Below are 24,806 nucleotides of genomic sequence, written 5' to 3'. Positions count from 1 at the left end.
TCCAAGCACATGGCTATTTTGGAGCCTTAAATACCTGTAGGCTTGATTCAGTGTGCTGTGCCTCATGTGCAGCTCCAATTTAGCAACTGAGAATTTTGTAGGAAAGCCAACAGTACCAAATCAGAACAGCAGAGATTCTGTACCTGTTTTCCTGTGATTTGAAAGAACATGGTGAACATGAAAAGACTTTTGGTTTATTCAATGAAGCTTTACCTTGTACAACCCCTATAAATCTCAAAATGGTTTTATGGAATTGTTTTAAAAAGAAAAAATAAATGAGATGTGTGTTCACAAGAACAATGAGCTTCACTTTACACATGTTTTGATACTGGGTTTCACTAATGATTTCAAAACACAGTGCTCTCCTCTTTCTAGATATTTGTGTGTTTATTCACTAGAGAAAAGCAGCCTTACTAGCAGTCAAGCTGGCTCAAAGCTTTATGGGAACACAAGTACACCTCAAGTTTTCCCACCCAAAGGAGAAGCCAGTTCTGTGTTTCATAGGGCAGGAAGGAGAATGGCTTGGGAATACACTCCAGGGTCAGGCTCATGCTTTTGCTGCAGCACGGAGGCAAAAGACAACCAGTGGGGCATCGCTTTTCCCAACCCTCAGCAGGAACTATAGCTACTTCACAGAGCCCTTCCCACTGGCACAGCAATGGAAACAGTGGCAAAAGCTTCCTCCAGCTACTCACTGTCTGGGTGATGCCATGGCTGGAGGACATCAAGCAGACAAAGGGAAACATCAAGGGCAGGAGTTTCTGATGCACCAACTCAGATACACCAAAACAGTGCTGTGTAACCTAATTTTTTTTTTTCTCCAGAAGTTCCCAGATCTACTTCGTGCCTTTTTGCCAAGCTCAAAGCAATGGAAGCAGAGCAGAATATTACTTGCTTACAGAATAGGGCCAGCTCACAGAAGAATGAGAGACAATCAGTTTTATACCATCTCAGGGATATGCCACTTCTCTAGATTCTCCTCATCTCAGAAGAATCTCAGAATCTCAGAAAACAGGCGTTATATTTTGTTACCTGGACTTATTCACTCTTTTATGTTCAGTCTCATGTTACTAAGAAAAAATTTAATGGTTTGTTAACTATCAGCAAGACTCATCAGCTGTTCCTACAACTCCAATACCAAGAGAACATTAAACAGAGAATGAACATTGCCCATCACATTAATTATCAATGCTTTCTAATCCCAAACAGAATTAGTTGCAGGTACACGGACAAATTGACATCTATTCCAAACAGAAATTTGCTGTAGGTACATGAACAAAGCATAACCAAGTATCTCCTTTACACTTTCCGATATTTAAAAAGGAAAAATTTTAATAAGTCATTAAAATAAAAGACATTGATTATTTGTCCATGTTCATTGCTAGCTTATGCTAAAATTCCACTTGCTATCTGGACACCTATGCTGACATTCACAGTCCAGTCAGAATTCCTCTCCAGACTGTGCTCATAAGGTCTTGGAATAGCTGCCTGCTTTGTTTGTGAAGCAGACTTGCTGGGTTCATTCATTTTTCATTATGCCAGATATTTTGTTTTTCCAAAATGAAATTGGAATGATATAAAAATACAACAGCCCGCATAATCCATCCTGTACTTTTCAGTTGTTTTTTCAAAGAGGAAGGGATTTAGAAATGTGGTTTAAAACATTTTGTTCAAACAGGACCATCCACAAATACAGTCCTGAGGTACTTTGCAATTCACTTACCACTGAAATTAAAATCACAGCTTTATATTCAGTATGGGAACATTCATCTTGGTGAACACAGAAAGGCTGCTGATTCCACAGAACACATACATTAAATCATTCAGAGCACCAATCATGCTGCTGTCTACCCATTTGTTACACTCTCAGATGAGCTGCAGTGGAAAGAACTGGAAGGTCACAGATACTAAGAAAGAAGAATTAGGTTTGAGCAGAATAGAAGGAGGACAGGAACCAGACTGAATTTATGAAAGCAGGGCTTCCTTTGCTTGGGGGGACCTAACAAAAAACTTATTCACTTGGTCACATGCAGTACTGTTCCTACCTAGAATGGCTGCCTTTGATGGGCAGCTCACCAACTCATACTCACATGAGTCCAAGGCTGAAGAACTACAGTCTGCCTCAGTAGGTAGATAAAAACACATTATGAAAATTGCATTTTGGGCTGAAAATATCCTTCTATTTACAAGAAAAACAAAGTTTCTTATGAAAGCCAGTCTGTTTCTAACACACAAAAATTAACCAATTTCTGAAGCATTATAGTCAGGCCAATGTTCCACAAGAGGAGGTAGTAATTTCTAGGAAAGTTCCTGCAGATCATGGCTCCAAGGACAGAGGAAGAGTAGTAGAACCATACTACTTTACCTTTGTAATTCATTTAGCGCTCTACTTGTGGATGGGCTGGGGTTTAGCCTCAGGAAGTTCTGCTTTAAATTGAGATGAGTGAGATCTTGGCTATAAAACAGGTTGGCAGGCAGGTGCTCCAGGCTGCAGCATGAAAGATCCACTGAGCTGATGCGTTGTGATGCAACCTGCAAGTCAAGGACAACACCAATATATCAATACAGTAATAAAAAAAAGAACATGTCCTTCACCCCTACCAGCCCAAGATTAACTGTTTTTTAAGCACAGCAGAAGCCAGCATATATAGCCAGCATATATAGCTGATCTAACACCTTTTACATAATTGCTGCAAGTTATGCCATCATCTCTTTCTTGGCCTCAGTGCTTAAACCAGGTCCACAGATGACTAGCAGGAAGAAAAGAGCAAAGGTTTGTCAAATTAATATGTGAAATGAATCTATTTTCATTTGTGAAGTTACGCAATACTTTATAACCAGAAAAAAAAATAAGATATTTGGCATGAGCTTTAGTTTAGTCCTTTGGGTAGCATTGCCTCCTCTAAGTGAGTGGAAGTGAGGGATTAGCAGTCATCACCATTGTCTTGGTTTCATACCTCCAAGATGGGTATTAAATGACAGAAGAACACTTATCCCATTTACACCTTACTGAAGAGAAAAAATGCTGTGCCCAGCAGCACAGCACCAAGCACTCATTTCTTTTCAATTAATTAGAAGACTGTCCAGAAGTGATAAAAAATATGACAAAAACAAAACTGAGATTTAACAGGAAGCTTAACACTGTTTTCTAGAAAGAGAAAAGGCAGAACAAACACAATCTATAGAGGCTAAAAAATCATATCACCTAGCACCACATATATCTATAGCTAGCATCATTCCACAGAGACCTATAGGCAACTTCTTCAAGTAATGGCAATACTGCCCCTTTCCGTATCTCTAGGATGCAACTCAGTGAACTACATCTTCCTGTTTTACTTATTTACTAGACTTTACTACAAATAAATAAATATCACCAGCAAAATCAAAAACAAGGCTGCTTATATTTTCTGTCCTATGCTACTAATATGTTCTTTCACAAAGTAGTGTCACAGACATACTACATGGCAAAGCAGCACCACACAGTAATGCAAGGCAGTGTGGACAGTGGGCAAGGAAGAGGAGCCAAATGCTAGAAGAATGGCATTTTTGGAGAAGGCATGGCTGAATCAAAGGAAGAGAAGGAAACAACTTCACAACCATTTTAGGTTTCTGAGACCACACTAGCAGTGCTCAAATAGTTACGGTGTTCTGTCAGCTGCTCACACCAAAAGCATCTATCGTTTCACTGCCCTTTTATGCTGGGATTCTGGAGGTACAAACACCATATCTAAGGGGCAGAAAGAGGAAAAGACCCAACAACTCCTCATCAATGCCCAGTGACATAAGAGCTTCTCAACTCTGATGAAGGCCACACCACTCAACCTTCTGGGCAGAGATAGAGTCCCTGCCACAAGGTACTCTGAAACTAAAGGCATCAGGTTTTGAGGAAGTAGCTTGCCACTGAAAGGAAGGCCACAGAATTATTCTTCCTCTCCAACACAGGCCTTAGGATAAGTGGTTGCTACTATAAACACACAGCCATAAGCTCCAAGGGGAACAGACACTGCAGTGCTTTTCTCCAACGCAACCGTTAATAATCCAGTCCTCCCACATCCATTAAAACATGTGAAGTTTTGTTACTCAATTAGTTCAGTCCTTTTGTTACTGTAGCTAGTATTTTTCTTCCCTTTGTAGTAAGAGACAAGAATTATTCATAGGCTATACTGAGCAGTCATCTCTGAATACTGGGTATTCAGTCTTTATGCCCAGTAATGCACAGTTCTAATCACACTGCTGACACATGTTAAATTAAAAAGGAGGAATGTTTAATTTCAGGTGTAACACTTGTACACACTGTTGCTCCAGCTACTTGTTTGGAATGTGATATGAACAGCAATAAGCAATCCAGCAGTGTTTAGCAAGGCTCATTACTCTAAAAATATCTGGTAACTCTGACTGGGAATCATGATAATGCAGCCAAACAAAATCAAATACACAAATTCAACTGTTGCCTCAAAAAAGGATGAAAATCCTTTCTTTAAACTGTCAAACCCTAAGAAATAAATCTAGTTAAAAGTAATTTTGTTTTTACAGGTTGTATGTACTGGTTATTTTTTGTTTGACTTTTTTTTAAGGGAACATTTTATTATACTAAGCATTTCATTAATATTTTCATGCAATGGACAAATATTGAATGATGCTTCTACCAGAGAGATAACTGTAAAAGTTAAACCCATTATTTTAAAAGGTCTTAGTTCTGGAATCAACTGTAATTTTATCAAAGTCTTTCTGTTACTAAACAGTACTCTAAGGATTAACTCCCAAATTATTACAAGGAAGGCTCATATAAACATACAGTTATTCTCACAGGCAGAGATAAAACTTTTCTCTTTCCATTGCTCAATACTGTTCTATAACAAATTCCTAAAGAATAGAGCAACAAGATGAAAAACAAAGAGTAACAAAGGAGAACATCCTTTTAATACTTTCCTTTGTTGACCAGAAATTTTCACCAGTTAATTTGAAGCTGAACATCAAAATTCTGAAATCAAGTTGTTCTGAAATCAATCTTGCAATTGTCTACAACTGACTTGAACATAGCAAGACTGCACATGCTTGAGTTTGCTATTGTTTATTAAAAGCAAAGACTTCTTTTTCTAAAAGATGATGCAGTTCTTTATTAAAGCACTGAATTTCCCTGACTCACTGTGGAGAATCACTGTAGAGATAAGCTGATAAAAGGTGGGAAAATGCTGAGTAGGATATCCTTCACACTCAAAGAATAACATGCATCTGGAGAAAAGGACATTATCTGCAGAAAGTCATGCTTCCACTGGAAGAAAACAAAATCAAAACATTCTACTGTAAATAAATATCCCAACAAGTTATCTGGGCTGTGTTCAACACATCTGTGCTCCTACAAAAATCGTGAAGAGAGCTGGTGTGGTAGCACTGCTAGAGGGAAAGGCTTTCTGGATACACAGGGAACCCGCATTAAGTGCCTGTTATGGTTTGTTCAGTGTTTTCTTGTGGAAAACACTTAAGTATAGCTGTTTGATAGGCTATATGTACATATATAAAAATAAAACCACAAGCAGCACACTTGGAAACTCCACAGGCAGAATCCGCCATGGCCCAAACCAATCCCTCTCAAATGTCTTCTCATCATATCCCAAACTGCACAGACCCCTCACATTTGTGTCATACAAAACCACTGCTGCATTTCCAGCCCCAACAACACTGAGGACATGGCTGGGGCAATGACCTTCTTGGAAGATGGCACATCACAAGCTCTCAATGACAGGAGCTACAGCAGGAGCTGTAGAGTCAATGCTTCACTCTGCAAGACGTGCAACATTTGACACCCAAGCAGCTCAAACACAAAGCAAGATCTCACACTTCTTTGAAGTTTGTTTTTCAGTTGGGATATATCATCAAAAATATAAATAAACAATATGAAATATGCTGCTTTCTCCATTCCCTGGATATGATTTTTAAATACTTTACAGTCTGTCATTGTGTTGCAATGTCCCACACTGTAATACCAGAGGAGTAATAATGGGATAAGGCCACACTGAATTTTGTACATCAAACCACAAAGTCCAAGGGAAGATTTTTTTCCAGTTCCTGTTGCAACCTCAGTTATTCATCCTAGGCCTACAACGTTTATCTTTTTTCAGTCTTCAGATGAATATGGCAAACTAACAGTATTTTTGAAGAAGTGATACAAAACGTAGCACATGTACTACAAAAAGCCCTGCAAACACCAAAAACCTGTAATTGTGCTTTTAATTTTCCCACAGCAGCAACAAAATGCAGATTTAGTCTACAAATACCACCACAAATAATGCTGTTGCAGAATGCTCTCCCCACCTTGGGCAGTATGCCTTCTGCTCCTCCCCCACCTGAGAGCTGCACACATGCCAAAGAAACAGGAGTCTCCCTAATGTGTAAAAGCAAGTTTTCATATGTTACTTGTACCACAATACTCCTACAAATAAAAACAACTATTCCAAAAAGCCAGCAGTACCTCTGATGCCTAGATTCCAGGCAACACTTCAAAGAAAAGAGATGCGCCAAAGTGTTTTGATTTTATTTTTTTCATTACTTATTATTTTTAAAAAGGAAACAGTATTCCAAGACCTGTGAAAATACAGTATGAGTTCACTGTAAATCTTTATCAGCTGGTAACAAAAATACAGAAAAACATTTGCATCAACCCATATTATTGTTGCTTTTTGCTATGCAGGGCTGAAAAACCACTTTGCTTTGTCCATCAGTATAATGACACCTCTGTCACTGAGCTATGCAACAAGACTGATTATGGTCTTTGTTTTAAAGCCTTGGCTATACTACAAAAATGATCTGTTGCTGAGAATGGATGTCAGCAATGGACACAGCTGAACCCAGCTGTATGGACAAACACAAGCCTTGTTTACACAAGGACATCTTTTGGTTTGACCTGTGGTGTGAATTTACACCAATGTAATTATGTCTTTTTCCTGTTTACCCTCATCCCATTACCAATAGTTCTATTCAGATAAGAAATTACTGCTTAGGACTTCAACAGAAGACAAAATAGCAAAACAGCCCACACTGTAGAGGCAGCCAAATTCCCAGTCTGTTTGAACTGGGTTGACAGTGTTAAATTATACCTGCTGTAGACATGCAATACAAAGGCAGTTTAATTTTTCTCCATTAGGATTTGTTTTTAAACAGTTTCATAATCATCACATCCCACCCAAGGCCTGCATAAGCCTTAACTAAACAGTGATACATTGTCTTGAAAGACCTAAACTAACTTTGAGCAAACAGGTTCTCCTCACCTCAGAACTAACCTTGCTTCAAATCCCTAATCCTCCTTTCTATTCAAACATCAAAGCCCTGCTCAGCAGAGAGGCCTCCCTCCACGCAGCTGAAGTCCACAGCCAGGAAGCACATTGGTGCCCTCAGCCACAGCCAAGAGCTGAGGAACTCTTTAGCCTGGTAAACAATCTAATGCCAGAAAACTTAATGAAGGGGAGGGAGGAAAAAAAACATTTGCTTTTTCTTTAAAGCCATGTATTTTCATTTTTAAATGACAACTGTAAAAATGGGTGTAGCCCAAGGGTAAAAGGGTACTGGCTTTTCTGGCATCTCCTTTTTGTTTTCTTTCAAATGTTAAATTAGATACATGCCAACTCAAGCTAAGGACCTCGCACAGAAAATATAAAACCCAGCAAAGGGTTGCGTTTTTTTGGAAGCCTGTCACTCAGATCCACAAACCCAACAGGCACTGCCACAGGTCAGAGTAGTAATTCCCTATTAAGAACAGGGCAGTGTGGCAGCACTCACAGGACACTCTTGCCCCATCTCTCCTCTGCAGCTGAAGCAGCCAAAAGCTTCTGGTACAAATACCTTATGCCAGCAAGACTCAGGGGAACAAAAATAATTTAAACTTGTCACTTCTCTGCTCTCCTTATCTCTGTACGAAGTTTTATAAACAAACAGGTCACTTTTACTTTTGGCCCTTGTGCAAACCTCTAACAACTGAAAACAGCATTAGCAAATGTGTGTGAGGAGGGGGAAATGTGAAGGGGATCAACCAGAAGTTGAGCTCCCTTACTTTTCATGATAGGAGACCAGAAAAAATTCATAGATGTGAAAGCCAGTGTCCCAAGTTTAGCATAAAGATCTCGAGAGCAAAAATTTGACAAAAAAGGTGACATTCATCATCTGTCATTTGGAAATGCTGGGTCGTATCTGAAGTCATTACCAGAATATGAGTATTTCCGTTCCTCCTGGAGGAAAAGTGGTCTTCTTTTAGAGATAATGTACTGGTATTGATATTACCCAGGGAATTATATCAACTCTGTACCTTGGTGGTAGTCACACTGCAAGGACAAGGCTTAAGATGTAACTTAGAGTTAAGTGACAGTAATTAGCTGTTGCATTAAGCTACTTATAATTCAGACATGTGAATCTCCATTTGGTGGAGCAAGGAATATTAACATCCTTAGAACAGCATGACTGAAAATAATTCATTTGTAAATACTGCCAAAGAGGTGACAGTCTAATAAAAATTAAGAAAAACCCCTTTTCCTTCTTACCATTCCTGTTACATTTATTTTTTTACAAAGACAAGTTGCTGTACTGCCAAGCACACAGACTTTGCAATGAGCAGCCCTCAAGCAAGGACTTTCTTTCAGTATTTTTCCATTTCAGCATGGGAAAATCATGCAGCAGATCCTCAAGGAAGCAATACTAAAGCACATACAAAACACCAAGTGCAAATCATGCCTGGCCAATCTGGTGGCCTTTTTATGACAGAGTGACTGCAGCAGTCAGCACGGGATGACCAGCCAGTGTCATCCACCTGGACTTCTCTAAGGCCTTCAACACAGTCCCACACAACACCCCATCTCCAAACCATGAAGACATGGATTTGAAGGGTGTAGACTACTTAGCAGATAAGGAATTGCAGGATGGATGCAGCCGAAGTTGTGGTTAATGGCTCTCTGTCAGGTGGAGGGTAGTGGCCTTCAGGATCACAGGTCTTGCAACTGGTGCTCTTCAATGTCTTTATCAATGACATAGTAAGATCAAGTGCACCCTCAGCAAGCTTACAGATGACACAACAGAAGGAAGAGAAGCCATCCAGAGGGACCTGGACAAATTTGAAAAGTGGGCCTGCAAGAGCTCATGAAGTTTAGGAAGTCCAGGTCCCAGGAGCTGCACCCAGGTCAGGAGGCAACCCCAGATACAAGTACAGACTGGTAGAAGTCATCACTGAGAGCAACTTGGGGTTCTGGTTGATGAAAAGCCAGACATGAGCCAACAATGTGCACTCACAGCCAGGAAGGCAAACTACAGGCTGGGCTGCATGAAAAGAGATATGGCCAGGAGGGCAAGGGAGATGATTCTTCCCTTCTACTCATCCCTTGTGAGAATCCACCTGTAGTGCTGCATCCAGGTGTAAGGCCTCAAACACAATAAAGACATGAACTTTTTAAAGCATGTCCAGAGGAAGGCCACAAAGATAATCCAAGGTTGCTCAGAGATGCTGCGGATGGCTGGTCCCTGGAAGTGTTCAAAGTCAGCTTGTATGGGGCTTTGAGCAATCTGGTCTACTGGAAGGTGTCCCTGCCTATGGTGGGAATTTTGGAACTAGATAATCTTGAAGGTCTCTGCCAATTCAAACCATTCTATGATATACTATAGATTTCAGACTCTTGCCAGTAAGACTTACACTGGAAGTTTGCTTGCCAGAGTCTCCCTATTCCCACATGGAGAGGGTGGTAGGGTTTTTTCGTTTGTGTTAAGCAAGAGATTATGCTAGGTCCTCAATTGCTGATCTAGGTTCTTTGACACAGCTGCATCATATGGATTAATTCTACAATGAGATGAACACTTTTCATGCCATTATTCCACTGTAACTCAGAAAGGCCTTCCTGACCCAAGTCTTTTGTAATACAAATAATCATGGATATAAGCTCTACTGGCATGTGGCCAAAAACTGGTCTCCAGCATTCGCTCCCTCTTCTCCTTGGAGACTTTAATCCTTCTCCACTGACTACAGAAGAGGCCTAATGAGAGTAAATGTCCCTAAAGTTAGGTTTTGCTAATAATTCCTCTCCTTTCTTCCTTGCTGCTAGACTTCGCTTGGAAAGGCTTTCAGTGTTACAGTCATTCAGTTTCAAGACCAACTCCATTATCACACCTTACACAAACCAAAATACTGCGCAATATGTCAGTCCCTACAATCCCCTCGTGTCTTACGGGATGTGCTTACTGAAGACACTTGGTTCCCCTGTGTCATGGTTTGACACTGGCGCGATGCCAGCGCCCCTATGAAAATATACTTTTCTAAATAATTCCTGTGAGATGTGATCAGGAACAGAGCAGAGCAGGCCCAAACTTAGTAACAAAGAAAAGAATTTTATTAAACTACTACTACTGTAAAAACTACGAACTGTTCCTGATCACATCTCACAGCAATTATTTAGAAAAGTATATTTTCATAGGGGCGCTGGCATCGCGCCAGTGTCAAACCATGACACCCTGAGCTTCATTAAGAGCAACATTACAATTCATTCTCCCACTTGTTTCTACTCTTCCACTTCCAGAGATTACTGAAAACACTTTGGGATCCTTCTGGATTAAACACACTTTAAAAGATAACATACGCAATACCTCTCTGAGCTTCCAGGTGATGCTTCCCCGTATTTATGCAAGAGCTACACAAATTCAGTTTCAATAATACCAGAACCTGATTTAGAGGCTTCAAAAGACAGTAATTGAATGCTATTCCAGATGTGCGGGTGATACCTCGTTTTCTGTTCTGACTCTTGGCTGCAAATACTTCAATAATCATTATTAACTGAAGGCAGCAAACTCAAAACAAGAAGCACAGACTCTGTAAATTCCAGCCAAAAAAAAAAAAAAAAAAAAAAAAGTGAAACTGTATTTCTCTAAAACACAAATTAAGAGCTTGAAGTCACCATTACACTTTAAAATCAACTAAACTGTTTAGACATGCAAAATTAATCAGCTGAGACAAAAAATCAGGCTTCCCTTCTGAACCATTAAGAGAGGCTGACTACACTGAAACACACCCAGAAGTTAATTTCCAAAATGTCAACTAACCTATAATAACAAAAGGCACAAAAGAATAGGTTTTGCAGGGAAAGAGGAGGAGGAAAACTTTCAAGTGTTATCATCAAAAGAGCAAGAAAACTGGCTTCAAGTTTGCTTTGTCCAATCTGCTTTCACACTTGAGATGATAAGAAGCCAACAACAGCAAGAATGACCAGATATGACTTCAGAGCAAAGGTCCCAAACACTGAAGATTTTACGCACACAGAGAAAAGGAAGTCAAGTTCCACATGGAAACCAGAGGTCTGTTTATGTTTGAGTACTTGTAATCACCACCAAAAGGAAGCTGTGGGTTTATTTTTAGTGATCTATTTTTAGCAAAAGCATTATCTCAACATTGTCATTTTATGGTATTAGGGGAAAAATTGTTTCCTTTTACTAAACTTAGAGTCATCATATTTCCTGTAAGTAAGGATCAGCTCAAAAAAATACACACTGAAAAATAAGAAAATCTTTCTGGGTTCTCTTTCCTTGACTAGATGCTGAATCAACTTTTCCAACAGGCTAATGGTGTTGCTTAGTCTCAAGTGTGAAGACATACAAATTGTTATTCACAAAGAAAACAAGCTTTGTTTAAAGGCTATTCTCAAAAGATGCCCACTGAAGCTGGCAGTACAGAACTAATTTTTAGGTCATATTAGAATAAAGACTCATTTTTCCGCCTCCAAGCTCAACTGGCATAAGAAACAAACCAACTACTTCATGGTCACCTTCACAGTGACAAACCAACAGGTCCCTGACCTCCAACCTGTTCCCAACAAACACAAAACCAGGTAGCCCCAAATCACAATGGTACATTCAAACACTAAGTCTATAAAGCTAAAAGGAAATGTCAGAAACTCCTAACTGCAACACAAATAGTCTGTTTCTTGTACACAAATCCCTGTAGAATAACCACAGGTCATTCTAACCAAGATAAGATAGGTCATTCTAACCAAGATCAAAAGGTAGAAGCAAAAATGCTAATCTAGAAATTCAAATTGCATGGAAAGTAAAATTCTCCACAGTATTCCTCCAGAAGAAGGTTATCCATTGCTTAGGGGGCTTAACAGACACTTGGGGAGGAGACAGTGCATCCAGTAACATAGAAGTTGTCAGCACTGTAACAAGTAACAACACAAATAACATAAATTACTTTATCCTTGCATATGATTTTTCCCTACACTCACCATTGGTGCTGCTCTATGACCAAAGCTCTGCAAAAAGGTAGTCTGAGCCCATTTTGACCAGTAAGCATTAGAAAAGCCTGTCCCTAATGCCTCCAGAAACAATTGAAGCTTGGTAATAAAAATCAATGCAGTGATGAACTCTGTGAAGACAGCTCATTATAGTATCCAGAAATACATATGAAATAGGTCAATCACCTAGAGGACAAGCCAAGGCAAATACAATGTAGGGCTAACTTAACAATGAGACTAGTGGCTTCAAGCCTTCTTTGCAGACTGGAAGCTGTATTTTGTATTAAAAAGTTCTGCAAAGTCTGTGTTCCACAATGAAGCTGGTGTGAAAGTTTCACACACAACTTTTCCTGCTAGACCATCGCTGACAGGAGAAAGACAACTGCTAACATCTGAAATAAAGATGAAGCTATATGCAGAAGATATACCTTGTTCCCCATCACTTTAATGAGCAGAATCTTATGTGCTGAAGGAAAAAGCAGTCCCACAGCTGATGATCTACTCCTGTCTCAAAGGTGGATGAAGCACAGCTGAAAAGCAGGTACGTCTTTAGCAGTAATGCTCAATTGTTGCTTACTGCATTTCCTCAGCACAGTTTCTGTAAAACACACCCAAAAGCTTGTCATCATGGTCTCCTGTTTTGGAAATACTTTTGCAGAACTGCAGTCAAGGTCAGGAATTATTTTCTAAATTCTGTAGAATTTACATATATAAATGTGGTCTGTAGCACCAAGTATGTGGTCAGAACTCAAACCTTTTCTCCTCATCAGAAATAAATATCATATCATTAGAGTTTTAGATCAGCTTTGTCCTCTTAACAGGGCTCATACGCTCCCCTTTTACAACAGTCCCTGTCAAATTTGTACTGAAAAAACAATCAGAAGACTGAGGCAGATGGTCAGAACTAGATAACATTAGAGAAAGAAAAACAAAAAGCAAAACCATTAATTTTGTGCTGCTGCTTCAGGTAGATCTCTACACAAGTTGAGGGAAGATGGAGACTACAGCTGTAGAGGCTCCTGCATTACTTCCTTGTATAGTATAAGCTAAATTCTAATCTGTTCTTATTTTCTGCTAGGTTCACAGTGCAAATAAACGTATGAAGAGAGCATTCTGCACTGACATGAAAGGAATAAGGCCAACATGGCAGCACACCCTTCTCAGTTAATTTGCTATTCTTGCTATTTTTACCATGTTTTAAACATAATGTACACTGACATCATCTCTACTTTTTCACAGGCTATAGTTGTTTGGAACACCACACACTTCCACTAGAGACATTAACACAGAGGTGACTGAAACAGGGAAAGGAAAATATAAAAGCACACCAGAAAGCTCTTAAATTTCATAGGTTTTAAATCATATTTTTGGACATTCCTTGTATTTTCAACAGCAGGCCTCTTTTGTGTGAAGGCATCGAAGCCCCACATGACAACTTATTCCCAGCCACAGCTGTCTAGCTCTGGTCGATGGTGTGCAGACGCACAAGGCTCTGTGCCTGTACATCTCTCCCTACCTACACAGACATGCACTGTTCACAGCCCTTGTCCCTCATCACCTCTCTTCCTCTACCTGTCCCACTGAACCAAGCACTAAAGCAGGAAATAATTGTCACATGAAGCTGTTGACACACATTCTGCTCTCCTGCAGCCAGGAGGGGAGAGAGAAATTCTGTGGGGTCACATAACTCATCCCAGCATGCCCAGCAGGGCACACTACTTCCCAAAAGATAAAATTCTGTAATGTATCTGCAATACTGAATTTCCAAGGCAGACCCTGACATCCCATTTTAACTGCATGCCTTGGAACATAGAGGACTGCTAATCCTTTTACACTTCACCCAAACCAACCATGTCATGAACTGTGTCATAGGCAATGCTCACAACAGAAATTTCACATGTTGAAAAATTGTTAGGTTTAGCTGTTAGAAGCATCCAACAGCAGACCACATCCCAAAACAAAGCTTCACAACAGCAAGTCCCACTACTCCCTAATACTGTATGCATAACACATCCCTCTCTTCTACATGAAGGGTGTAGCTTTTCAGCTTTTGGAAGTGGCAAATGAGGAACACCCTCATCACATCCTCCTCACTGTTAAACACACACTCTTTGCCCTGTCCTTCTGCATTTGACATTCAAGTAGCAAATAGTGGCAGATTTGCTGTGCAAGTAATTGTGCCAGTTCCAGAACCATCATGACAACTTTATGCAGAGAAAATTCTTTAAAGCTGTGAAGATGTTCCTTTCTTTCCCCTCTGCTCCCCCTTCCCAGTTGCATAAGCTTATTTTTCAACATTTGGCAAGAGAACGAATGCATTAGATCACAAAGGACCAAATCTGTTGCTGTTGTTTTCCTTTTAAGCTTCCTTAATTAGCCCTCCAGTTTTTGGAAAGTAAAAGGAAAGAAATGCACTGTGGTATAGAACTATCAATATTAACGAACAAGACCTATCTCCAGCTTTTAAAAATATTCTGTTTGAAGCTAAATCAGTGTATCTAAAAATGGCCTATTTGGAATAAGTATGTCACCAAGTTCGATATTTAGGTCAGTATTTGTGCAATAATTCTAGTCTGTCCTGAAAACAGAAGTTCCGTTCACCTCAGGACACATCCATATAGGAAAACCAATCCTAACACCTACTCACCTTCCAAAAATTTACAGAGTCAGAGCACAAGAGTGGTCTTGGCTATGCTAGATTCCACTGTTAGAATGAATCTGATTATACAGAGCAATGCTTATTTTTAATTAAATTAAACCCAATCTCCACAAACACGAATTCAAATCTTTTCTAGCATACGCAAATTTATTGTAGGAGTGATGCAATTGGGATTTGTCTCATTCTGAAACACCACTAAAAAGTCAACATTGCCAATATTCTGTGGGGAGAGATACTGCAGAGCAAGCATTCTTTGCAAGTCTCCTTTCAAGATTGAGCTTGTAATTTAAAAGTTAAAACAACATCATCTTCTAGCTCTTCTGAAGTATACAGAAGAAAGACATGAATTTTTTTTCATCGTTAAAAATTGAATTGAGAAATTTTAGTGACATATTTTACCAGGGATTTCCTTATGCATTAAAATTTATAATTAAAGCTTTCATTATACTAAGTAAGAATCAGAAGCCTCAGTTTTCAGCAGCACGTATCAGGAGCATAAAGGAGAAGAACCACTCTGAAGAACTACCACTGAATATAAGTTAACACAAATGTCACTTTCAAAACAGATGTCATTAAACAATATCTGTATTTAAAATACAGTCAAATATTATTCATAACAACTCACAAAAGTGCAAGTACTATACACAACACCAGTATTCGGGAAGGATCTGTGGGCACCGTGTGACCTAGCCCACAGTGAGCAACTAGAAGCTAAGTTTCAGAGCCTTTATATCTCTCTTCCTAAATTTGCTTGCTTCTAGAAATACAGTGCTTTACACAGTATTTGCTTGGTTAGCATGATTATTTCAGCAGCTTTGAACTTGATTAGTTTCCACACACCTGAGGCAGGATACCTCACATAAATGTTGGGGGTTTTTCCCAGCGTAAGAATGTTAGTTTGCCTGAGCTACAGAGCTGAAGATTCAATTTTTGTCATTTCTTTATACAAGTAAATCGGGTGTGGTGCACCTCACAATTAAGCACTTTGACACAAACAGCACCAGCTGGAGGAAATCTGAGTTACCTTAGCAGCATGAGTAGTTTCCCTGTTTCTGTTCTTCAGAAACAGTGTTACTGTGCAGCACTTCCCACGACTGCCTTGCATACAATCATGCTTGTTTCTGTTTTTCAGTCTCAGGACAGGAACCCCAAACATCAAAAAAACAACCTGAAGTGGCAAAGTACTGTTTGAAAATCCATGAATGCATGAATGCAGAATGCCAAGTTTCAGGTTTGGGGACTGAGGAGTTGGGGTTTAAAATGCCTTTATTTTTCTTCGAAGCATGTTTTACCAACCAGAAGAATAACATAGAAAGTTTCTTCACTTCTCACACTTGAAGCTATGTATTTTCTTTCTACACTTACATAAGAATGGGAGGTTATCGTGAGTGCATGGGGATATGTTCTCATGCTGGCTATCATCCCGGTGCTGTTAGTCATTTGGGTGAACCAGAGAGAAAGAGAGAAGCACAGCATGGCACAGAATAAGCTTATGCTGCCAGTAATTCAGAGGGGCTTTTTGGCCATTTATCTCTAGCTCTGAAGTTCATTGTTTTCCACTGTTTTCCTCACTCATTAGATTTGTCTTTTATTTATCTGATGTCAAACCCTCTGGAGATGAAAGGACACTACTGTCCTAGAGACAGCCCCAAAGCAGCAAGGACTCAAAAACCTGACAGACTGTGTCTCGCCATCTCATAAAACATGCCTTGGGGATTTTTACCTTGAGGCTTAACAGACCTAAGCAGATATGCCGCAACAGTTTCTTTAAAAAGAATTTTAAAACTTACTAGAAGAAAAAAAAAACCCTAAAATACATTTTAAATTATACATGTGCTAGAAGGTGCATTAGTTACTCTTTGAAGAAAGTCTGACATCCAATCAAACCTCTTTAAAAAGCCCATAACCTAGGTTGCATTCTTGGCAATCGGCAGGATAATACATTATTGCAATCTAAAGACAAAACAGATCTAGTGCTACACGAGTGTCTCTAAGTACTGCTACACAAAACTAAGTTGCTTTTACATAGCAAAGAGCATGGAGAGTCCTATCAAGTATAAAAGTAATGAACAGTTTAGGGCCAGCTACAAAACCAAATAGAGCATGCTGAGAGCTCAGTAAAAAAACTTCCGTTTTAATAAGTATGAAAAATATAATGGTTCAAGATATATAAAGCTTTAGCGAAAAAGTGGCAAGGATTAAGACATAAAACAGACAACTGCAAAAATACCTTTCAACAACAGAAAGTGGAACTGAAGAGTTAAATGAAATAATGAAGGCCCTAAATTCCTATAATTCATTGTGTTCTAAGCATAGTATAAAATTTACTTTACAAAGGTTTTAGTTAGTAACCTTTTTTCACTAACCAAAAATTATTTGCTTATTACAAATAACCCAAAAATCAAATAGTTATTAAACTAGAGAGAGGTTCAGCAATACTTCAAAGTAGGAAAAAAAATCCTTTCTTCTAGCAATTTAATATTTAGGTTCTATGTAAGGAACGAATTTAAAAAACCCTGACATTACTTTAGGCTTTAATAACATTGAAAAAAAGCTTTTTAATTGAAATGCTGACAGTTATATTTGTCATCCTTGTTGTTACAATGATCTCAGAAGATCCATCCAGCTGATAAGAAAATGGAAGAAGTTCAGTACAGCACTTTGTTTACACAACCTCAGTAGAAAGAAGTGTTGGTGTAAATGCAGAAAAATTCACCTCCCTATTGCCAAGAGCTCTCAAACTGAGTACTTCCACACAACACGAACAGCAGCAACAGCAGTTCTTGACAATCAATCCAGAAGAGGAACAGTATTGCTGCAGGGAGAAGACTGAACTGGGGGAAACTCTCCAAACATCCCATTCACACCAGAGTTAGCAGCATTCTCACCTTTGATGCTTGTCGCAGCCATCGAAGATATTCAGTGAAGTTATCAAAACAAATGTAGTAGGTCTGGCTTTGAGGTCCAGAGGAGCTAAATGCTAAACAGTGCTGGTGCTTTTTCACTTCTTCCACCTACGGCAGAAACACAAAAACTGTGAGTCAACAAGAATCAAAACTCTTTGCAGAACTTCCCAAGGTAAAGTTAAAGTGTGCCCAAGAGCAGATCATCAAGTAGAGCCGGACTAACCATCTCAAACACCCAAGCTGGATCTCGGGTGTCAAATATTCATGAAATCCATACAAGCAGGAATAAGAACAGAAGGAGGACAGAACTAATAGAGAAAACCACCAAGAACATAAACATTTTAATAGAAACTGAACACCATAAAAGGTTTGCCAGTGAAATGCATTTACGGCTGTTTTTATGCAACCTAAAATAATACAATTTATACTCCCTGGTTATTAAAAACAGGCTTAACAAAATGCTTCTCTTACAGCCCAATTAAATTCTTTGGCATTTCTCAACTTGTTAAAAAACACCCAGAGTACATCATTCTGCTACCATACACCAGAAGTCCCACACAACTTATGGTCTCAATGTCTCAGTACAGCATTTTGGAAAGCCTTTGCAAACCAGGAAGTGCAGAGTATTTATGGGGATGAGGAAGAATATTTTTTGAGCAATAATTTAAAAAACACTTAGTTCTGTGCCAAGCACCCTCCTCCCAAGCTTTGTCAGCAGAAGCCCTCAGTACATTTTTCTGAGCTTAGTTATCCTTTTCTTTTAGAATTTGTTGTCAACTTTCTGCTTAACACAGTCTGCATGTTTTATATCACATAAGGCATTTCTGTGCAAAAGCTGCTTAAAAATTCCACATTAAGCAACTAAAATGGCACATAATCTTCTCCCTTTTAAAATTAAAAGAAATATATTGAGATGAAAAGAATATCTCAAAGTGAAAGCTGATGGGAACCTTAATCCTGTCCTTTCCAGCAACCTACAGCCAGGAATACAATTCATTCTCCAAAGTTCACACACTGTTGCCAAAAGAGAACAATGTTTCTACTTCAGTATCTCCCAGGAAGAGTTGGAGAAACATGTGAAGAATCATAAAAGAGGCAGGAAAAACAGCCCGTAGAAGGCAGCTCTGCTTTTCACACTGCTAGTATAGAATATTAATGAATCAACTCTAGTCTGCATATATAATATTGTGAAGCTTGTTTCTCTCCAAATTACTTTTCAGAATTCAATTTACCAGTATGTAAGGTAAAAGGAGGATTACTTAAGGTGTAAATTCATCCTCAAGATGATGATTCTCTTCCCATTACCTCAGTTAAAAAGCCAGTAATAGTTTCCTGAAACACTGCTTAGGTAAAAACAGTGATGTTGTAATCTTACTGTCTTCACTACAGTTTCATAGAAGAGTTAAGGTTGGAAGGGACCTCTAGAGGTCATCTGGTTAAACCCCCTGCTCAAGTAGGTCCACCTAAAGCCAGTTGCCGAGGACCATGTACAGATGGTTTTTAACTATCTCCAGGGGTGATGGATATGCCATCACCCAGTCTGGGTAACCTATGCCAGTGCTCAGTCACCATTCCAGTGGGAAAAAATAAATTTCCTCATGTTCAGTCTGGAACTCCTGGCTTTCAGATGTAATCTATCAGAAAAAAAGTCCCATTTTAGCTTTTCACAAGGAAAAATGTTTGATGCTGTTAGCTTACAATAGACCACTACTCATACAATGCTGAATACTCAAAACTCCCACAATGTTCAGAATAAGCCCATGCCCTTATTTGTTATTTTCAGAACTTAAGAATAACCCAGCATGGATAAAATCTGGATGAGGAGGAACGGCAGAGATCATACACAACAGACCTGCATGTATCCTTTGGCTGTAAGCTACCGCATATATAAACCACTTAACACTGCACACAAGACAAAGACACAGATTGTGCATCCATTATTTTTCTTTGTAGTTTTAATTCAAACATTCTAAATTGTTAAATATGAACGACCATAATCAAAAGTCATTTATATACTTTGAAAATCCCATTTATAGAAACAAGCTTTTGGAGGGTCAGAATCACCCTAATTGAATGCAATCTTCTCTTCATAAAGAGACACGGGTTAACCAAGCAAATAAATAAAATAAAATATCTTACTTTTCCACCAATTAAAGGGAGGACATGCATCTTTCCAGTCTGGCTTTCTTTTACTGATGAGACAATTAGGCATGTTCCACAAAGGATAGCTTGGCGTCTTGTCCATCTGTTGACTGGCAAATGTATTTTCCCTTTTCGAACATTGTACATTCCTGAGAGCTGAATCCGTTCAGAGCTGCCAGTGCTGTGGGGCTTTCCTGAAATAGAAACAAAAGCATCCACTTAATCACAGAAAATCTTTGTTTCTTTCACTCAAGTCATCCTGAGACTTGATCAGGAAATTTTCAAGCTACAAACTGCAACATGGCAAATTAAGTACAACTTCAAAACCATGCAAGCAGGTAATTTAGTATTAGCTTCAGAACAGTCTTCTTCCATAGGTAGAAGGATGTGACAGGTTGGTATCATGAGGAGCAGGTCACATTAAATAATCTGCAATAATCATAGAAGCACCAATTAATGGTATCAGTCTTCTCTCTGGAACCCGGAAACCAAATGTTCATCCCCAACAATAAATAATTGGTTCCTGTTGAGTTCACAAGGTGTGTGGTAATTGCAGAAGGGGGTGATGTAGTGCATGCTGACCCGTATCTTTGCATTTCCATGTCTCTTCTGGCTATCCTTCAGGGTGTGGCTCAAACAGCTTCAAAAGCTTCCCAAAGAACACAGGTCCTACCTCCCCCAGCCCACACTGCTCAGTCCAAACCCCACAGCAGAGGCAGCACACTCAGCCATTACATTAGCAGGTGCAACCTAGATGAAACCCCTCAAAGACCTGCTTTAGTCTGAGTAAAGATTTGTAAAGAGTGAAGTTATTTTGTCTGTATTAGAATGAATTCACTATTTTTAGTAGTTCAGATTATTAGCATAACTACTAATTAGACATAATCTGTTAAATTACTTTAAATGTCTCAGATTCTACTAATCTAATCTATTAATAAGATTCTACTCTGCAGAAAATATCATGAGCAATGGCAACACAAAGACAAGCACTTCACATCTCTGCTCTTTCAGGATGTAAACAGGAGGCACAATTTACTCATTCTAATCTGATTTATCTACACCAAGTTACACTATCAAACCCTAAACAGTCCAGGCCAGACCTGAGTCATCCAAATACATCTAAGTATTTCGCAAACAGAGACAAGAGCTAATCATGTTCAGGTTAAACCAGTTCAAATTTATGTAAGAACACCAGGGTTGGTGAACCCTGGGAGAGAGCTCCCCTGGATAAACAAACCAAAGGGTATGTTAATTTCAAGTAGCTTCCCCATCATGATAAAAGATAAATCACTAATTTCCCTGCACTAATGTTTACCAAAATTCTTAAATACAAGGAACTAAAAACTTATTAGGACTACAGAAAAGCAACGCTAATATTTCAAGGCTGTGCCTACTGATCTCCAGCAGTGACAAGTGCTGCACACTATTACTTCAACTTGCTATTATTCCTGCTTGCATGACAGCTCATTTGTCTCAATAAGTCTGCTCTTGCCTTCAAATTATCTAGGAAAGATAGAAGACACCTACCACATGCCCTATCCACTGCCATTCTCTCACCCCTGCCTAGCCCACGCCAATTCTTGTCCTTATCGTTAAAAGCAGCCTTTTTGAATCTTCCTGCCAATTTAATGAGCCAACACTTGGCACAGTTACCCTCAAGCCTTGCTCTGCTCTAATAAACACTAGCATTTAGGCTACCAATGTCTGCCAGTTTGGATCTGCAGGAACATCACTGTTGCTTGAAGCTGAAACACTGAAACTTTAATGCCCACAAGGTATCGGCATCAAATTCAAAAATAGGTGCTCCAGGAAAGCAGTAGTTACACTGTCAAGCAAATTCAGATCCAACCACAGAAGCTGTGGATTAACTCTTTGCCTAACAGAGAGAAATGGGACACCCATTCTGTGCAAAGCCACAAGACAAATGATAGAGAATACAAGTGAATAAATTAGAGCAACTCAGCCTTAACAAACACAAAAGCTGAACCAAACATTACATTTGGAATATGAAACATTTAGTTCTTAAAGTAACTGAGAATTTATCTAGCTTGTGCAGAATGCCACAGAGCACCAATTAAAGAATTAACGCACACAAACAACCACATCTCTGTAATGAAGTAAAAAATGCTTGGTAAATACTAATAACACAACTGTATAAGGAATAGCTGGCAGGGATGTGTGCAGTTGTACCTCTAAAATTTTATTTTATGATCATCTTCTCAGGTCTGTTTTCTACCTGTATGCTCTGTAACTTCCCAGGAAAAGCGGGACATGCTGCTGATAGAAACCCCTTAAGACTTTAAGGCATAAACTCAATCTCTTCGGAAGACAAGCTCATTTATTATTTCAACATAACCAAATGCAACTTTCACAAACATTCAGGAACAAAGGGCATAATTTGCACTTAATCTGGGCAGACCTGTGTCCTGGAAAACACCAAACCTCAGAAATTTTTCAGGAATATCATGGATAGCAAAGAGTATGAGCTCTGGCTACAGTGCTGCAGCCAAGAGGCTTGGTAGGAAACACAGCAGAGCTCTGGGACAATCAAGTAGTAGCATTATCCTGCCTAGGTCAGTGGTAAAAAGACTACCACACTAGGTACTCACACGTCACAAGGGGTACTGAAAAGCTAGTCTTGGAAAAAGTTACAGGGGAAAATAAATTCAGATGCCTGAGAAATCTGCTTTCTAGGACCAGACCCTCTTGGACTAAGTACATGATGTTAGGCACAGCTGGACCTGTAAACTACTCAGAAGTCTCTAAAAAGTAGTTCCTGAAATTTCATGTGAATTCTCAGAGTTTGTAAGTCACAAGATCCAGTAACAATTAGTATCATTAGTAAAGGTTTACTAAAAAACCTGGAAGAGTGCTATCACTGGAAGTACTCCTGCTAGCTATGAACTGTATTTTCTCTCAAACTTCACATTTGACTAGAAAATTAAAAACCCCTTTGAACTCAAAGGAACCCTTCAAAGGATTTAAGGTGCTTTTTCCCATCAAGTACTGTCCTTTGCTAAGTGAAAGCCAGGAGGTTCTTGATAAGAACATACAGAAATAAACACTGGACCTATTTCATTAAAGCAAATGGTTTCTCTCTTCCATTTCTTGTCTACTTCACTACATAACCAACCATCTGGTTGCACCAGATGATCTTTCAAGGTTCCTTCCAACCTGGGCTCTTCCATGATTCTGTAACTTGAAAAGCTCATGTTTAATATTGGATCACATGTTGTTGCCTGAGATGCAATCTGCTCACATATTCAGTTTTCTTCCTGCTTAAGGACTGTCATCATTGATATTTGATAAAACACTGTGATACTATTATCACGCAAGTGAGGAAAAAAAAAAACGAGTCAAAAGCCACTAGCTTATTTTGATTTTAAGTGGAGGTTAATCAAGGACATACCAACTAGTTGTGGAACTAAATTCATAGATTTGTAAATCTGCCAAAGTAATTTGTGCAGGTAACTGAGCAAAAGCTGTTTGAAAAGTTGCAGCCTTGCCTACTAAAAAATAAGCTTGGACAGACTGAGCTTTAAAGAGCTCAAGTATTAGCTGCCAAGAGAGCATAAAAGCAGGAAAAGTTTAAATGACAGTGAGCTCTGCCACAGCAGAAGTGGGATGGGGTTTAGAAAGACTGTGAAGCTATCTAAGGCTGGCTTAGATTCCTCACTTCAGGGAGGAAAGCAGCAGGTGGCAGAGTCTCCTGCAAGAGGGCTCATCCCTGACAGGCTGGGGAGTGGAGGACAAGGGAAAGGCTCAGAACTGCACCTGCCTTTTCTATGGCCTGGAAAATAATCAAATCATAAGGCAAATGACATTTTTTTCTTCCAAGTGTACAGAAAGATGGGGAGCAATTTGGACTACACCAGAATGCTTTTAGGCCACAAACCAAACACTGCAAATTATGGCTCAACTACATCATCACCACCAAAAATCTGTTGGTTTTGAGGTACCCTGCCTCTAACAGTGCCAGTGGAAGCACAGTTTTCAGTAAAAGCATCAGCAGTTCTGAAATTATATTCCTCAATATGCCTCACAGACCTCCTATTCAAGATTTAGAAGGCTGCATGAGATTCACACCCAGATGATTCTTTAGTTTTAACTAACTCTGAAGGAAGCAAATGAGTTTTCACAGGGGCTGTGATAATACACCAAAGCCAGATAAAATGGTAATGATGATCCTTTGTGACTTGAAACATAAATTTGAATCCTGCCAAAAACTTAAAATATAATTATTGTTGCACTGATGAGAGTCAAGGCAAATAAGCCAGAATATCCAGAAGAGTCACATACCATAAAATGTTTTTCAAATGCTAAGCCCAACCAAAGCTCTTTGAGTGTTTTAGCAAGAAACCATAAAAAGATTATTTTTCATTCCTGTCAAGTCTCCAAGACTACAGCAACTCCTAAGCACCCCCACAACAGGACTTTTGTTCTTTGCAAGGCATTAGAAGAGATGCCTCAAGGAATTATGAGCAGACCACTCATTTGGCTATCTTGATATTCATGGCTGAATTCCTCTCAGTTTTAACTCCTCCAGAGTCCTGGAGGGAAACTAGCGGAATTCACAAGGATGAAGAAAAGCAAGGAATTTCACTGAAACAGCAGGACTGTCTTTAGAATCACAGAACCTACCCTGCTTCATAGGAAGCAGGATGGAACAGGAGTAATCTTTCCACGATGTTAAAGAACTAAGATCTCACCACAAGCAGCTTGAGGAAGGTCTGGGTACACAACACACTGACATCCTGCTTGGTGCACAGACTTCAAACCTTATTAAATAAATACCCACATCCACTTGCTTTGGATTCTGGAGTAAAGCTCTTTATCCCAGCGATGGAA

At 39.3% G+C, this 24,806-nt stretch overlaps 1 protein-coding gene across 1 annotated transcript in view; it reads right to left on the bottom strand.

Annotated features, from left to right (window-relative positions):
• PHLPP1 (PH domain and leucine rich repeat protein phosphatase 1) overlaps positions 1–24,806 on the bottom strand; it is a 137,314-nt gene that overhangs the window by 44,383 nt on the left and 68,125 nt on the right. The window contains exons 2-4 of the mRNA XM_068197935.1: positions 19,956–20,152; positions 17,799–17,924; positions 2,366–2,532 (exon numbers count right to left, since the gene is read on the bottom strand). Coding sequence (XP_068054036.1) covers positions 2,366–2,532; positions 17,799–17,924; positions 19,956–20,152 — 490 coding nt within the window. The remainder of the gene's footprint in view (positions 1–2,365; positions 2,533–17,798; positions 17,925–19,955; positions 20,153–24,806) is intronic.

The sequence above is a fragment of the Anomalospiza imberbis genome, chromosome 1 (assembly GCF_031753505.1).
Source record: "Anomalospiza imberbis isolate Cuckoo-Finch-1a 21T00152 chromosome 1, ASM3175350v1, whole genome shotgun sequence".
In the NCBI taxonomy this organism is placed as follows: Eukaryota; Metazoa; Chordata; class Aves; order Passeriformes; family Viduidae; genus Anomalospiza; species Anomalospiza imberbis.
Note: the sequence above shows the minus strand (reverse complement) of the source record. Positions and strands in the feature narration are given on the sequence as shown.